Raw genomic sequence first — 16,866 nt, 5'->3', positions numbered from 1 at the left:
CACACTTAGCCACTGCACAGACACAGACAAGAGTAAACCAACGTTATTACCATCCACGCATAATATTTACATTTATTCTGTTACCCCTCTTTATTCTGTTACCTCTGAATATTCTGTTCCACTGCCACCATTGTCCCACTATTTCACAGGCTTTAGGTTATACTTCTTTTGATGAGGATAAATGACACAGTAATGGGACTACAGAATTTGTAGTACGGTACTTGCTTTTACCAAAAAAAAGTGATGCTGTTTTGAAATTAAACAAAATATCCGGCTCTCGTTATACTTTTAGAATTGTATTATCCTGGACTGACATCCCATTAGTGTGGAATTCATCCTCATCCAAAGAAGTATAAGCTAAAAGCTGGTGAAATGGGGGGATAAACTGAGACGTCAGTTTTGAAGTGGGGTAAGAGTTGTGTAAGTAAGTAAGTAAGTAAAGCTTTATTTATATAGTGCCTTTCGTACATGAAATGCAACTCATTTGTTGTGCTATGAAGAGCTTGCCTACCATAGAACTAAACTGCAACAACAAAATAAGAATTCTCTCACTCCCACACATACACACACACACACACACATACACACACACACACACACACACAAACATACACACACACAAACATACACACATATACACACACACACACACACACACACACACAAATCTGGACGAGATGCCAAGCAAAAATCCAATTCAAATGAATTCTAAGAAGTTTGAAGACTATATAAATCTGGGCTTGGATAATAACGCACCTGAATAATACAGTACATGACTCAGCATACAGGGAAACACAATGAAGGGAATCCTGGCCTTCTGGCCGCCTCTCGACTCTTTCAACAATATTTCTGTGGATTACACGTCTTGGCAGACCATGAAAACCCTCGCGGCTAGGTTTCATCATGCTGGCATAGACTGCTACACACCACAAAATGTGTGGGAAACATTTCTTAACCCATGTAGTAAGTTGATGTCTCTACATCCATCTCATAAACATCCTGAGAACAGACAGACGCTTCCTAGAATTTCCCCCGACCCTGCGCCAAAAATAGGGATGTGACATCTGACCAGCGTTACATTCTATGTTACAGGTCCTACCTTTCTACAACATCACACATTAAACACTTGTTATAACTATGTTGTATATTCTACGGTTGCGTATTTCACTGATAATCTCGGGGGAACTCACAGATTTCGCACTTGAGGCCGAAAGTCGTGGTGATCTTGTTAATGCGTACCAGGGGGGTCTCACCGATCCCCTGGAGGATGTTCGGGAGGATTTTTGGAGCCTTCGTCCTGTCAAGAAGGGGGGGGGTGGGGGGGTTTGTTGTTACCTTAGACTAAAAGGGAAAATGTGTGTAATAGATTCAGTCTGAAGTCTTACTTCTGAGGGTGGGTATGGGGGGAGCCATCGTGCGAGACCCCCAGCCTCCAGGTGCATCTGCTGGGCAAGTCAGGACGGATCCACTTCCTCTCCCTCTCCATCACTTCCTCTTCCTCTCCATCTCCCTCTCCATCTAAGTCCTCCACCTCTGACACCGAGGTCGGCTTCTTTTCCCCGTTCAGCGGGAACGGGCTGTCCCGGATCTTGACGCCATTGGAGTCGCCATTAGTGTGGGGACGCAGTCTGGCAGCGTGGGGGCACACCGGGCCCAGGACAGGGCTCAGAACAGGGCTTTCTTTGGTGGAGGGAACGGCAGGCATGGCTCACCTGGACGGGACAACATGTTAAGAGTCCTCAGCACAAATTGATAGCCTCGTCAAAGAGTTTTATTTGACTGTAGACTCGTTGCTTGTTGTTATGTTGGTCGTCTTATCCGACCGGGCAGGAATGTTTTTTTTATTATTATTTTTTCTGAGTGGGGCAGTCCCACTCATATTTTTCATTTTATTGACAGATACAGTAGAGATTTTAGACAGGAAGGATGGGTGAGAGAGAGAGGAGGGATGACATGCAGGATATGTCCCCGGCCAGAATCAAACCGGGGGCCCTGCGGTTACATGGTCAGCGCTTAACCCGCTACGCCCCGGCAGGAATGTTTTTGGCAGCGAATTCTTGCCTACGCTACCTTGCAATATTGAAGAAAATTTAAGAAAACCTGATGTAAAAAGTGAATTTCTCTGATTTCTTTGGAGCGCTCTCTCTCTCTAAGCAAGGTATCTGATTGGTTTGACGTGTCATGACAATATTCCAGCCAGATTTCTAAAAGACTCAGCTGCCTCCATTACCCCAATCATCACCCACATAATAAACCTCTCCATCAAACAGGGACACGTCCCCCTTGACTTTAAAATAGCAAGGGTAACCCCACTGTATAAAAAAGGAAGCAAATTAGACCCAGGCAACTACCGACCTGTTTCTATTCTTAATTCCATCTCGAAACTTATGGAAAAAATAGTTTATGAACAGGTCGATAGGTACCTTACCGAAAAAAAGCTGATGTATGAATTTCAATCAGGATTCAGAACATCCCATTCCACTGACACATGCCTTCTCTATTTGAACGACCACATCAACCATGAGGTGGACTCGGGCAAGTACTGCGGCATGGTCATGCTGGACCTCCAGAAGGCCTTCGACACAGTAGATCACCACATATTGTTAGATAAACTGAAAGCAATTGGGTTCGATAGAACATCGGTGAGCTGGATGCAATCCTACTTAGAGGGGAGGGAACAGGTGGTTAGTGTGAACGGAACACTGTCCCCCCCCCTCCCAGTGACCTGCGGCGTTCCACAAGGAAGCATTTTGGGACCTTTACTGTTCCTAATATATGTGAATGACATGTCATCAGCATGTGATTGCAATTTGTTCCTGTTCGCGGATGACTCGGCTCTGCTGGTCTCTGACAGGGACATATTGCAGGTGGAAAAAGCGCTAAGCACTGAACTGAGTAGAATCTGCATCTGGCTAGCTGACAATAAACTATCAATACACCTAGGTAAAACTGAAACCATCCTATACGGATCCCCATCTAAACTCAGAAAGGCTGAAAATTTTAAAATAAAAGTGGGTAACATTAATATCACAAGAAAAGAGGATATTACATACCTGGGCTCCATCTTAGAGGCAAATCTTTCCGGAGATAAAATGGCAGCAAAAGTAATCAAAAAAGTTAACCATAGAACTAGATTCTTGTACAGGATATCCTCACTTGTCAGTAAAAACACACTGAGGACCCTATCAGGAGCTCTCATTCAATGTCACTTCGACTATGCCGTAACATCATGGTACTATAGAACCACAAAGGCCCATAAAACAAGACTCCAGACAGCCCAAAATAAACTGGTTAGGCTTCTGCTAGGCCTCAACCCTAGGACACATCTAACCGCTGCTCATTTTTTGAGCCTTGATTGGCTACGAGTAGTTGACAGAGTGCAGCAGCTTGCACTGGGCCTGGTCTTCAAGATACGCTACACCACAAAGACACCCAAGTACCTGTCAACATACTTCCAAAAAGTGAACAACGTCCACACCTACAACACCAGAGGAAGCTCCACGAACCACGTTCAACCGCGTTGCACCACAAACAAGGGGTTAAACTCGTTTGCAAACTATGCAGTAAAAATGTGGAACGCCCTTCCTATAATCTTAAAGGAGTGCAAAACACTGCCCACCTTCAAAACCACTCTCAAAAAACATTTACAGGAGGCTGCAATCCGTAACTGGACCCTCTAAATCAAAAATCAGATTAAAAGACCCGAACTACCCACTGTACATACTTTGTGTTTTGTCCCCCGCCCCCACCTGTGGTGTATGTCCCCACCTGTCCTACCCGCTGTACATACCTTATGTTTTGTTGTATTGTTCTTCCCATGATGGATGTGTGTTTATCTTGTAGATAGTAATAGTTATTTGTCTGTATTATCTTGTAGATAGTACTAGCTTTTTTGTCTGTCTTACATGTAACGATGAATTGAGAATCAAGGACCCCAATTGAAATAAGCCAGTGGCTTTCTTGGGTTTTTATCCTGTTAGTTGACCTTGTATGTAATATGTACTTTCATGTACCTACTTCTGCAAATCTTCTAATAAAGTTTTCAATCAATCAATCAATTGCGAAGCTTGACTCATATCAAACAGGTTTCCACACCTTTGGAGCTACTTTCTGCAAAGGATGTTCCCAGGCTTTCTGAACTAGCCTGGGACTCAACAGCATGGGAAAGCATGGTCTCAACATGGTCTCAACAGTATGGGAAAAAAGGGGCTTGTGAAACGTGCTGGAAAGGTGAAATATCTCGGAATGTGCTGGAACCCCTATTAATAGGTGACCAATTCAAAACGCTCTTTTTTGACTTCCTCTACATTCCCATTTCCATTTTTGGCACTTAGGCGACGTCTTTATCCAAAGCGACTTACAACAAATACATTTGTCTAAGGAAGTGAATCATCTGTCCACCAGTCATCATACCTCTACAGCAACATGTGCATTTGTTGGCCCTCTTACACTTGAGTTGGCATGAGAGCTCAGCTGACCCCTAACTAATATACAGTGTACAGTACACTGCCAAGCAGCTGTTCAAATGAGCCTATTATAAACTCTGCAGAAGAAGCAAATCTCGCATGGCTGGCTTGAATATATGAACACAGCACAATAAACCTAGTGGAGCTCCTTTGTCTCCTTAGAAAAACAGTGGGGTGGGAAAGGGGGGAAAGGCCAATGGAACCTTTGCTTTATGAGAAACTGCATTTCTTAATGGCACTAACAGAACTGTAACTACTGCTAATGTTAGAGTTTCTACTGCTGCTATGGCAAATATGAGGGTGGAATAGCCTGACCCTTTGGTGGGTTAAGGTTCGCAATCTGATCTTCTCTAAGACTGACACACTGAGTGGCAATTGGCCCATTGCTTAATGGGAGGGTACTATTGAGGACTGGGGTTGTGAAGTTAAAATGCTTGGAGGAGTGGATTGGCGTGCGTCACTCCTGGCCTTGGGTCGTGTACACCAAACAAATATTCAATCCTGAACTGTGCAACTTTCTAATTTTTCTACAAGAGTATTGAGAAACCCCCCCAAAAAGTGTTGAGAAACAATTGTTGTTTCTAATCTATTTTATCTATAGGAGAGTGAAAACGATGTCAAGCCAAGACAAGCATAGGCTATATGAAATTGTTAAGATATGACTATATGATAAACATATATCGTGGAAGGAAAGGCCAACAAACAGCCCAAGTGCAGTGAAAATTTCTCACATAGTATGTGAACCATATTTTTAAAAGTCTGATGGTTAGGCATGACTGCGCTCACCCAGGGCAAACAGGGGTAAACTGCAGGAATGCTGGAATTTACAATGTGAATGAATGGTCTTTATTGTCATTGATATAGTACAGGTACCAAACAACGACATTTGGGAGGGGGGGCTCCCCTGGTGCTAGGAAAAAAAAAACTAAAAACAAGAAGGGAAAAGAGCTGGTTTACATAAATAAAGGCTATGTACACTATCCACTATACTATACTGTACAAATAAAACAGTGCTGTACTCTATGTTATGCTATACCTATTCTAACATTTCCTATTCTCTGAACCTTATGTACCCTAGGGTTGTCATATTGCACATAGTGTTATTGCACATTCATTTAAAGTGTCGCAGTTTGCAGGTTTGAAATGTTCAATGTGCACTGACTTCGGTCTGCTCTTAGAGAGATAGATAGAAAAAAGGTCCACCTAAGGATGAATAATATTTTGTCATTCTTCATTTCAAATATATATTTTTGCATGGTGTAATGCACTCCTTTTACTGTGTTAGTAGGTACTTGATGATACCTATGACTTGTGATAATAGCAACGAGGGGGGCAATTATGGACCATGTGCCACTTAAAAACAACTCTCTTCCCTCCATGAAGTAGGCTACAAGTAGTCCAGGTCCTGTTAAGCTGTGACTCTTCATTAAGTCATGTGTTATTAAACAATCAGAACAATTAAATAAATTGTTGTTAAACAAATACTTTTCCGATATCATAAAATAGAGAATTCATATTTTCTCAAACACTGAATAAACAATAACCAAATACTTCGAAAGTCCCACAATACACCATCATTTCCCTGCACTGTGGAAGAGTGTTTGATCAGATGGTTGCACAATTACTTCTAAGACTACAGTGCCATTCATTCAACTTCCACTTACCTTTGATGTGCAATGATAGGGAATCGCGGACCACTAACTGCAGCGTTGTCGTCAGACCAAAGTGAGATCCTAGAGTCCGCTATCTCTGGACTTACCTCGCCAGTAGCCATGTTTTGTGTGCGCTCCGATTGGCTGCAGTGAGGGCGTTTCTTTGTTCGCCCCATCCAACCAGAGGAAGCCAGAAGTCCACGCAAAAAAGTTTGTAAAGACAAGACAACAAAAAAGCCGTACGTCTACCAAATGTAACTTGAAATAGTCAATAAATATGCATAAATGTAATCACAGCATTTCATACTATGTCCCTTTACTTACCGAATGTGCATTAAACTGATTAATGGGCTTTTTCACGCAACTCATGATCACAGATTCATTGTGAAGGCCTATTTAAGTGGTCAGTCTACACAACTCTGTAGCCTACAATATTGTTGCTGGTACTATTGGTCTTGACTGTGCTATGAATGATATTAGTTCCCACCACCACCCCCAAACCCCTGCCTGCCTCCACCTGCTTTGGTTCTGCTCTATCACAAGTTGATGGCTGTATATAGGCTCCCTGCCATGTAATATGTTGTCGTTTATAACTCCCAGGGAGGGATCTCTAAAAAGAGCAGTCATCCAAATACACCAAGCCTAATTGTATATGCATTTTATATTCAATAAATGGTTAATCTAAGACATGAGCGATAGTTTTAACCCCTGCTGGAAGTTTCTCATTCCAATCAGTTTGACACTGACTAGCCGCAGCAATGAAAGAGGACCTAGTACAGACTCACTACAAAGTTGTTTTATTGAGAAATCAACGGAAGCTTGTACTTGTGTCTTACAAAAATGGAATAAAAGAAGAAAAAAAAATAAAGAGAAACATTAGAAACAAAAATGAGAAACATTTCACACACATTTGTCTGTCTTCATTGGGAGAGGGGAGAGGGGCAGTCTTGGCTTAGTTTAAAATCTTCCAGAACGTTCTCGGTCCCTTGACCTTCGTCTCTCGCGGTCTCGTCCACCTCCCTGGCCTCCGCCGCCGCCACCGCCGCCGCCGCCGCCGCCGCCACCACCACCACCACCACCCCTCTGGCCACGGTCTCGGGAGCGAGAGCGACGTTCCCTGGATCGCGAACGAGAACGGTGCCTTCTGAAAATGGAGAAGGGCAATTAACAATTGACTAAACATGTAGCACCAGCAACTGACAACTAGTACAAAAACGTACTTTTTTTTTTATTTTTTTTTACAAAAAACCAGAAAAAAACAAGTGGTCCCTATAAATTCCTTACCCTTTCCTGCGACGTCCATACAGCTCCCTACGGAGTTCCCGGGATATGGGTTTCAGGTGCATGAAGTTGCAGAAGCCACCTCGAGTGCACTCTCTGTAGAAAGAAGGAATGTATGAGGTTCAGGGGAAAAAATGTACACCTGCGACCAGCCAAATCTGTCCAGCTAATATGGCAGGTGGCCAACAATGGTTTGGGAATACTATGCTTCAAATCAGCTGTGGGACGCAATTATGGTCACTGTTGATTAAAAATGTGTAATAACTCTGCAGTCACAGCTAAAGCTCATGACAGCAGGAGAGGAACTTATACAAACGAAACCCTAAGTGTGAGACTTATCTTATTGTTAAAACTGCATTGTAGCCAATATGATGCATGTGTAAGAGATAAAAGCCACCACTTGTATGAAGTGACTAGCTTGTTACCATCCTGCTTTCGAAAGCAGAGGCATACATCTTTATCTACTGCTGGACTTTGCCAAACAGTTCAAACACCGCCACACCAAGCTACAGCCAGTCCCATGGAAAATCACTGAGTGAGATGCATACTGGAGAAAAGCAAGACTGTTCTCCCCACTCGACAAAAGGTGGCAAGCCCTGGGCCTGGTGCATGTACACGATGAACACAGTAGTGGAATATTAAACAATACAGGTGCATAGACTACACACACTTTTAAAATAATGTCTTCTCTTTTAAACTGACAGGAAATATGGGTGAGTGGAGAGGCTAGACAAGACAGCTACACTGACCCCATCTCATACTGGCGACAGCAGGCTTCCCTGAAGTCAGTGACAGGGGAGAGCTCTGCATGGATGGGCTGACCATTGAACCAGCGGTTGTTCAGGTCCATGACCGCTTTTTCTGCATCCTCTTCCCGGCGGAACTGCACACAGAGAGAGGAGAGACCAGGTTTTAGGCTGACATACTTACAAGATTAACATCAGTCACAATACTATTTTCCTGAGGACCAATGCAGTCTCTGAGAATTCAACAAGCTGATATTCGGGGACTCGACACTTGCCTTCACGTAGACGTTCCCAACCAAGTGGTCGCCCAAGTTATCACAAACGTTCATCTCCTCCACTTCGCCGTACTTCTCCTCCATCTCTGCGAAGACCTCCTGTAGGGAGAAAAAAGGGAGAGGAAATTGAGGACAGAAAGAAATTGTCGGTTTTTCGTTTTGCTCTCCAAGAACTATAGTGTCATTTTGACTATACAATGGCCCAAAGTCATGACTATTTGGCGGCGACAAATTACTTTATTCTCCCTTGGCAACGAGGTGCACAAATCATTCCATTATTTCTTAGGTTGACGAGTGAAATTAGTAACCTAATGCACATGAATGACTTCACCATTGACAGCCTTTTCCATTATCCAGCTCTTAATAGTCTCCATTGTACAAATACTGAGCTTTTACATCAGTGAACCTGGGTCAACATTGGCACTGAAAAAACCTGTTGTGTCCCTGTTGTGAAAATGTGATGCTGCCATCTCTTCCAGAGAGGAGGTCAGTGAGAACAAAGGGCATATTTGGCAGAGCTATAGCATGGTGGTAACAGGTATAGACTATTTTGGGGATTGGTCAGAAGTGGCACAACCCAAGGTTACTTACCTCAAAGAACTCATCATAGTGCTCTTGCATCTCCACATCGCTGACGGCACCTGAAACAGGGGAAACATGTGAGAACACTGCTAGATGAGTCCGGCATCCTGGTTGTGTGCACATGAAAAGTCAGATGAAATGGTAAACAAAAAGACTGATAGGATGCGTGTGAAACCACCTCTGGTGGTGGGCAAGCTTGCATTGTGGCCACAACGCGGACAAGTGTAATGCATCCGGACAAAGGTCAAAGTGTGAGAATGGACAGTTGAAATCTGATCACATGGTGCACTTTAATGTGTGTATGGTGTTTATGGTGTAAATGCGAGTTGGCCAAATCTGGACGCATGGCAATGCAAGGTGTAAATGACACGATGTCTAACCCTAGTGACGCTACTGCAGCTCCGTTGCAGTTCCAGTATGAATATGAATACTGTCATCCGCCCTCGGTCTCTCCTGGTGCGGTCATATCATCTTGCATTGTATTCTGAAAACTGAGACTCACTAGGTAAATGTTGCTTTTTGCATAGGGGCTTGCGAGAATGCATTAAGATACAAATCTGAGTGGTATTTTCAAAGACTTTTTGGGGACAGTTTTGGGGACCCCAGTAAAGAGACCTATATAAATTTGTGGAAAAAGAGTATAATTTGATGTTTCACATCAGCAATGCCTCCAGGATTGTGGAACCTAGGCCAAAGCTGTGTACAATAGGGCATGATTCTACTCTAGATTTGGGGTTCAGCCACTAAAAGCACTAAAATAGCATCTATGTGGCAAAAATTCAATTCAGGTTATCTAAAAAACCAACAAACTAGCCGGTGACTGGACACCTAAAGAAATATGGATTCTGCTTAGAATTAGAGTCTGGGGCACTTTCTGAACTTTCCTAACAGACATGTTGATGTTGCAGTGTAGGTAAATGTGTGCATGCCTGTCACAGTACAACGTTAAGAGTCTACGACGCAGGGTCCTGCATGAGGGGGAACTTACAGCGTAATCCATCGGCAGACTGGGCACTGTTTTGAGGGTTACGGTAAATGTTCAAGAGGGCAATGGTCTGAAATACAAAAAGTACATTTTTATAGTACAAATCAAGCAGAGGTGGAGGGAGGGGAAAAGGGGGAACAATTAGATAACCAGTTCCTCACTACAGGTCCTGAAGGGCACTCATTAGTGTCACTCGTGTCATTGGTGAGCTGCAACCCATTCTGCAGCATTCACCCCCTCCAAGGGCTGAACTACGGAACTCAAACCAATAGAAATAGTGCACTGGTTGTGTGATTCCAAACCAAGAGGCGAACACATGCTGAAACAGAAGGTAACAGTCTCCTCCAGGGCGTCACATGAAGCTGCAAACACAAGGTTCTCAGAACTAGCCAATATTAAGCTACTACAGTACAGAAGCACCAACAGTGCCGTTGAAACTGAGGGCATTGGGACTGACCAGGCATCTGGTTCAATCAAATCCAATCACTTTATCCCAATGAAACACTATTAGTTTGTAAATTTGGTCAGTGGACAGAATCCATGTATTTCTTTATATACCCTCATGGTCATCTCTGGAATATGTAGGGAGGATGTTGGCTAGTTCTGAGATCCGTGTCTGGAAACAGAAGCAAGAGTCAGCATAGTGGAGCAGGACAGTGCCACAGTTCCTACTGAGTCCACAGCCACACATACCTACCTGGGTGAGGAGCTAGACATCAGCTCTGCTAGACAGGGCTCAACACTAGGTACTGCTCAACCCCACACAAAGAGGATGACACTTAAGTCTGAAAACAAACACCTCAGACATGTATTACCCATTTAGGTCACAGTTACCTGTGACAATAGTGATTCATCTGTTTAATAGAGGTAGGTCACGGGTCCTTGGGTCAAAGGGCGCATGTGTTCTGATCATGGGCAATAATAGGATGAGCGGCTGTATATTTGAGGGCTGAGAAGTAAGTGTTCTACAGATGGGGGTCACAGGAACATCACAACATGCTCTTGGTCGCAAGAGAATGGTAAAGTAAGGGTATTTTGATTGGGGTTGGTAGTATTCCTTGGACAATTTGGATGGGGTGGAGCAGTTATGGCAAGGTTAAGAGAGGTGTAAATGTTGGGCAGCCCTGCTAACAGTGCTGAGGCAGTTCCTCACAGCTTGGCTGCTACGGGACCTATTTCTTTTTAAATTAAGGGGGAAATTAGTCATTTCTGAACCCCTGAGGCTAACAGATCTTTAGACTTACAGCGAGAGGTGGCGGCCGGAGTTACGGTAGAGGTTTTGACTCAAGATGGTCTGCAGAGGGAAGAATAAAAAGATGAACGATCAAATAAAATCCCGTAAGAATTTAGATCACTGATCATCGAAAGTCTCTACAGCTTATGATATCTGACGCTACAAAAGTGCAATGTCTCCAGGATCAATTAGGCCCATGTTTTTCAGTATGGGGAGTGGGTGGGCATACAATCAGATCCTTAAGGTGTAAGCATGTAGGGTCTTTGTTTTTCTTTTATATGGTTGGCCATAGGTCAAGCTCAACTTCACCTACCCTCCCTAAACACCCTGGGATTGAGAGAGCAGTTCATGTAGCAAAGAGGGAAATTAAGATGTCAGCAATTTTTTTGAAGAGCAAGAGCCAGGCAAGTTAACACAGTAATAAATAAGGGAGGAGTTTGATGCATATTGTGAATGTGGCTGTATGTCCTAGTTGGAGAAGACTTCAAACTGACATCAACTGCATTCTATTCCATCAAGACCCAAGGAGAAACAGCACTACTTCTCATCAGATAATATTATTAGTAACCCCAACCATTGCAATGGTAAACAACCCAACCCTATAGTCATTACATAAAAATGCAGCTTCTCTGAAATGGAACAGAGCACATGGTTATCAAATCGTATCAGCCAAACTTGTAATCTGAAATGCAAATCATACATGGTTAGCGTAGAGCAAACATTTTTGCTAACATGCATTGTTTCTAATTCTACATAGAGCTATATTCTTTCACATAAAACTGTGCCATACTGAAGTTTGCATGGGACATGGAGTTTAGCCTAGTGTGGTATAACCAAGCAAACGTTTAAAATGATCTAATTAAGCACAGGGAGTAGAGTAACTGTTAAATCATGTATTCATTCAAAACAGACTATACTTACTCACAGAGCACTTTATTAGGAACACTATAGTAATACTGGGTAGGGCCTCCCTTTGCTTTCAAAACTTTGTGGCATTGATTGCACAAATATGTTGGAAACATCCCTTTGAGATTGTTCAGGTAGGCCTGCACTTTCAAGCTCCCAAAGGTGTTCTAATGGATTCGGGGAAGGCCACTGAAGAACATTAAACTCATTGTCATGTTCATGAAACTAGCTTGAGACGACTTTTGCTTTGTGATTATGGTGCATTAATCATGTTGGAAGTAGTCATTTAGAAGATAGGTCAATTGTGGCCATAAAGGCCAAGGGATGCAAATGGTCACCAACAACACTCAAACAGGCAGGGGCATACAAGCCGTGATTGATTGATATGAACGGGCCCAAAGAAGTGGGCCAAGAAAACATTTCCCCACACCATTACACCAGTTTGGACACTAAATAATCCCTAAATAAATTGCAATGTGATGTATCAATTGTGAGTACAGTACACGTACCTGGCTGAAAGTGGGTTTATTGTGCAACCTTGAGCAGCGGTCTCCATGTCTGCACGCGCCGATTTTAAAGTAGAATGAACAATTGACCCTGTTAAGAAAAAATATGTTAGAGAGTGTAATCAACGGGCTCTCAATAAAACATATACACCGATCGTAAGAGCTGGAGCTGGTTGGAAGAATTAGAAATCAATGAATGCATGGCGATGGCCCCCGCGCCACATGCCACATTTTAAACACTTCCCGATTCAAGCGGCAGCGGGAACCAAGCTACAGCTAGCCTAGCGCGAGCTGCCTAGCACAACACAAGTCTCTATGAAAAGCCATCGATGGTGTGTTCGTATCTGGCCCAAAATACAACGAGCTGATTCGGGACGTGAACGTTTCCACATAGATGTTCCGTTCACATTATTTCTGAATGAAAATCACACGAAATACAAAGTTAAAACTTACTTGTCTTTCTCTGTACCGAAAATGGATGCCAGGTACTCCGCCATTTTCGGTTCGTCAACAAATTGTGCTCCACGTCATAGGCTCGTGTCACGTGTGTGTGTAGCTTCTACGAGAAGAGGTGTGTTCTTCGTCATCAATTCGCATTGCTCACGCGGTGGCGCTGTTGCACCGATACTACCGCGAGATTGTATTGTTCAACCAGAGATAGTATGGAGTTAATCTTGAGCCTAATTAAATCAAAACCAAAGAAATATTTTGTGAGAAAAAGCAGGAAGCAAAAACATAGATTTGCAAATTTTTAAATAATTTTTTTTGTTCTCAACTCCAAAACATTTGTTTACAAAGCTCAACTTTCTTTTGCTAAATTAAAATATTTGTTTGCTAAACCTGTTGTTTGCAAAACAACAGCTTTGATTGAATTAGGCTCAAGATTAACTCCATAAGATAGTACTGTATACTTGCCTCTGCAACCAAACAGGAGGGACTTTTAGGGACCAAGTCATTTGATTGGACAAGAGGCATTCCATGAGAGCTGAGCAGATTATTTCCAGAGCGTATTTACGAACGCACCCATTGTCACAGGCGAATCAGATGTCAAAATCATTGTAGTTCTTTGTAATTTGGGCGATTTTTTTTCTCTCTCTCCTTCTTTCTTTCTTTCTTTCTTTCTTTCTGTCTTTCTTTCTCCCCCGCCTGTATCTACTGCCAGACTGCTCACCGACCCGAGTCTCACACTTTGACATTGGGTGACTGAATGCATGGAACACCACATGCAGTGAGAACGGACCCTCTAGTGGCCTAAGGAGGAATCACACGCAGGAAATACACTTGAAATCAGCAGCTAATTGTACAGATTATGGTCTAATAATAATTGATAGTTTGTAGGATATTTCTGTAGTAAAGAGCAGCAGCTAACAGGGGACTGTGTGTTAGAAGATGAGTGAAAATTAGACGTATGATTGTGTCTGACTTTGGGCAGATTGGGTCCGCTCCACTGCAGATCTGCCTAAATGACACCTCATGGCAGGAATATGAGCATGAGGACCTGGAACAGTTCACGTCGTCGGTTCTGAACCACATAGTGAACTGCACCAACTCAGTCACCGTGGACAAACGGGTCCGGGTCTACCCCAACACGAAGCCATGGATGACTGGGAAGGTCCAAAAACTGATCAATGAGAGGGACAACGCCTTCTTCGCAGGGAAGGGCACACTGCTGTACAGCACCACCAGGGCTAACCTAAAGCGCGGCATCCGAGAGGCCAAGGCAGACCACAGAGAGAAGATTGAGGAATGCTTCCTGAGCAACGACTCCAGGCGGATGTGGCAGGGGGTTCAGCACATGACAAACTTCAGAGCCAACAGGCTCACAGCCGCAGAGGACGACCCCCTGCTGGCGGAAAAGCTGAACTCCTTCTACGCCCGGTTCGACGAGGGGCGAACGGAGGTAACCACAACACAAACACCACTCTCTCCAGCTCTCAGCAGCCTCACCCTCACAGAGCATGAAGTGAGACGCGTGCTGAAGGCGGTGGACCCCAGGAAAGCCTCGGGGCCGGATGGCGTCCTGGGACGGGTGCTGAGGGACTGCGCCGACCAGCTGGCCGGGGTTTTCACCAACATCTTCAACCAGTCCCTGTCCCAGGCCACCATCCCACCCTGCCTGAAAACCTCAACTATCATCCCAGTCCCGAAGAAAAGCACGGTGAGCTGCCTAAACGACTACCACCCGGTGGCACTCACACCAATCATCATGAAGTGCTTCGAGAAACTAGTCCGGGCCCACATACTCACACGCCTCCCGCCCAACCTGGATCCATACCAGTTCGCCTACAGAGCCCACAGGTCCACAGAGGACGCCATCGCGACGACTCTCCACGCCACTCTATCCCACCTGGAGAGGGGAAACAGCTACGCGAGACTGCTCTTTGTGGACTTCAGCTCTGCCTTCAACACCATCCTTCCAGACAGGCTAGTGACCAAACTACTAGACCTGGGACTATCACACTCTATATGTGCATGGATCAAGGACTTCCTGACCGACCGCCCCCAGAGGGTGCAGGTGGGCTCCCACACCTCCACAGCCCTCAGACTCAGCACTGGGTCCCCCCAGGGCTGCGTGCTAAGCCCCATCCTCTACAACCTCTACACCTACGACTTCACCCCCGTCCACCCCAGCAACTCCATCGTAAAGTTTGCAGACGACACCACCGTGGTGGGCTGCATCTCGGGGGGGGGACGAGGCGGCGTACAGGGATGAGGTAGAGCAACTGTGCAAGCTGTGCAAGGTTAACAACCTGCTGCTGAACAAGTCAAAAACCCAGGAAATCATCGTGGACTTCAGGAGGAAAAAGTCTGAGGTCCAGCCCCTGCTCATCGACAGAGAGAGCGTGGAGAGAGTCTCAGCCCTCCGATTCCTGGGGGTGCACATACAGGATGACCTGTCATGGAAGAACAACACAGCAGCCACCATCAAGAAGGCACAACAGCGGCTCTACTTCCTGAGAGTCCTCAGGAAGGAACACAACAAGCAGGAGATACTGGTGGCCTACTACCGCGGCGGAGTGGAGAGCATCCTCACCTACGGCATCTGCAACTGGTTCTCCAGCTGCACAACCGCGGAGAGAAATGCGCTACAGAGAGTCGTGAGAACAGCCCAGAAGATCACCGGCGCCCCCCTCCCCTCTCTGGAAGAGCTGTACAACACACGCTGTCTCAGGAAGGCCTCCAAGATCTCCAGAGACCCAACCCACCCTGGGTACGTACACTTTGCCCGGCTGCCCTCGAAAAGGCGGTACAGGACCATGGCTGCAAGGACAAACAGACTGAAGCACAGCTTCTACCCCAGGGCCATCCAGGCCCTGAACACAGCAAAGACCTAGGTTCTGGGCCCTGGACAGTCTGGACGGATTGATGGCAGCTGCTGGACTGAAAAAAATCAGGTGTAGTGCTGAGGCACAAATATGTACATTTCAAGCCTGCAAACTGCGACACTTTAAATGAATGTGCAATAACACTATGTGCAATATGACAACCCTAATCGTCTATCTGTACAGTATAGTATAGTGGATAGTGTACATAGCCTTTATTTATGTAAACCAGCTCCTTCCCTTCTTGTCTTTTTTAGTCTTTTTTTCTTTCCTTGCACCAGGGGAGCCACCCCTCCTAAATGTCGTTGTTTGGTACCTGTACTATAGCAATGACAATAAAGACCATTCATTCATTCATTCATGAGATTGTCATTTGATGCTAGTTGGCTCATGAATACTCATATACATTATGCTAAAGCAACACAATCCTGTGTTGAGTTTATAATTCAGAGCTGGATAAGTCATGAGCTGGATAATTCAGCATTCTGAGCTTTTTATGTGTGATTGTGTCCACTGTTTATTACAGGGTTTTTTATTTTAAGAAAATGTTAACACAGTAACTAATGCAAATTACTTTCCAAATTAATTTATTTTTTGCAATAAACCGTCTCCATGACTACACCTCTGGTGTCATCCTCAATCTGCTGCCGAGTGTTACGGCTATGGTTCGGATGAAGGTTTCGAGGAGTCTGTAACACAACAAATCGTGGAAAAAGTTAAGGGGTGTTTACACTTGTAAACATAAGTGACATAACAGTGAAACTTGAAACTTGAAGGAGAAGATATGACACTTTTGCGTGGACAGTGTTCTCGGTTGTTGATTATTGTCGACTGTTTGGCTGTCTGTGATGTACATGTGTGGTGTTAGTGTCTGGTGGAGAAATGTCTCACCACAGGGCATGGAAGGAGG

At 44.5% G+C, this 16,866-nt stretch overlaps 2 protein-coding genes across 2 annotated transcripts in view; both read right to left on the bottom strand.

Moving 5' to 3' along the window:
- Window positions 1–6,201, bottom strand: part of cbsa (cystathionine beta-synthase a) — a 12,944-nt gene extending 6,743 nt beyond the window's left edge. The window contains exons 1-4 of the mRNA XM_080530980.1: window positions 6,131–6,201; window positions 1,386–1,712; window positions 1,191–1,297; window positions 1–12 (exon numbers count right to left, since the gene is read on the bottom strand). The exon at window positions 1–12 is cut by the window's left edge and continues 123 nt beyond it. Coding sequence (XP_080387106.1) covers window positions 1–12; window positions 1,191–1,297; window positions 1,386–1,705 — 439 coding nt within the window. The 5' untranslated portion in view covers window positions 1,706–1,712; window positions 6,131–6,201. The remainder of the gene's footprint in view (window positions 13–1,190; window positions 1,298–1,385; window positions 1,713–6,130) is intronic.
- Window positions 6,202–7,075: 874 nt separating this feature from the next.
- LOC308158520 (splicing factor U2AF 35 kDa subunit-like) lies at window positions 7,076–13,156 on the bottom strand (the record flags this gene model as incomplete). Its single annotated transcript, XM_080532160.1, has 8 exons — window positions 13,087–13,156; window positions 12,637–12,724; window positions 9,991–10,057; window positions 9,012–9,061; window positions 8,421–8,519; window positions 8,149–8,282; window positions 7,403–7,495; window positions 7,076–7,262 (listed from the first exon to the last, which is right to left on the bottom strand). Exons 1-8 carry the CDS (start codon window positions 13,128–13,130, stop codon window positions 7,076–7,078), a joined length of 762 nt encoding a protein of 253 aa, XP_080388286.1. The 5' UTR covers window positions 13,131–13,156.
- Window positions 13,157–16,866: the final 3,710 nt, after the last annotated feature.

Source organism: Nansenia antarctica, assembly GCF_963989245.1.
Source record: "Nansenia antarctica genome assembly, chromosome: 5".
Classification (NCBI taxonomy): domain Eukaryota; kingdom Metazoa; phylum Chordata; class Actinopteri; order Argentiniformes; family Microstomatidae; genus Nansenia; species Nansenia antarctica.
The sequence above is the reverse complement of the archived record's forward strand: the minus strand, read 5'-3'. Positions and strand labels throughout refer to the sequence as shown.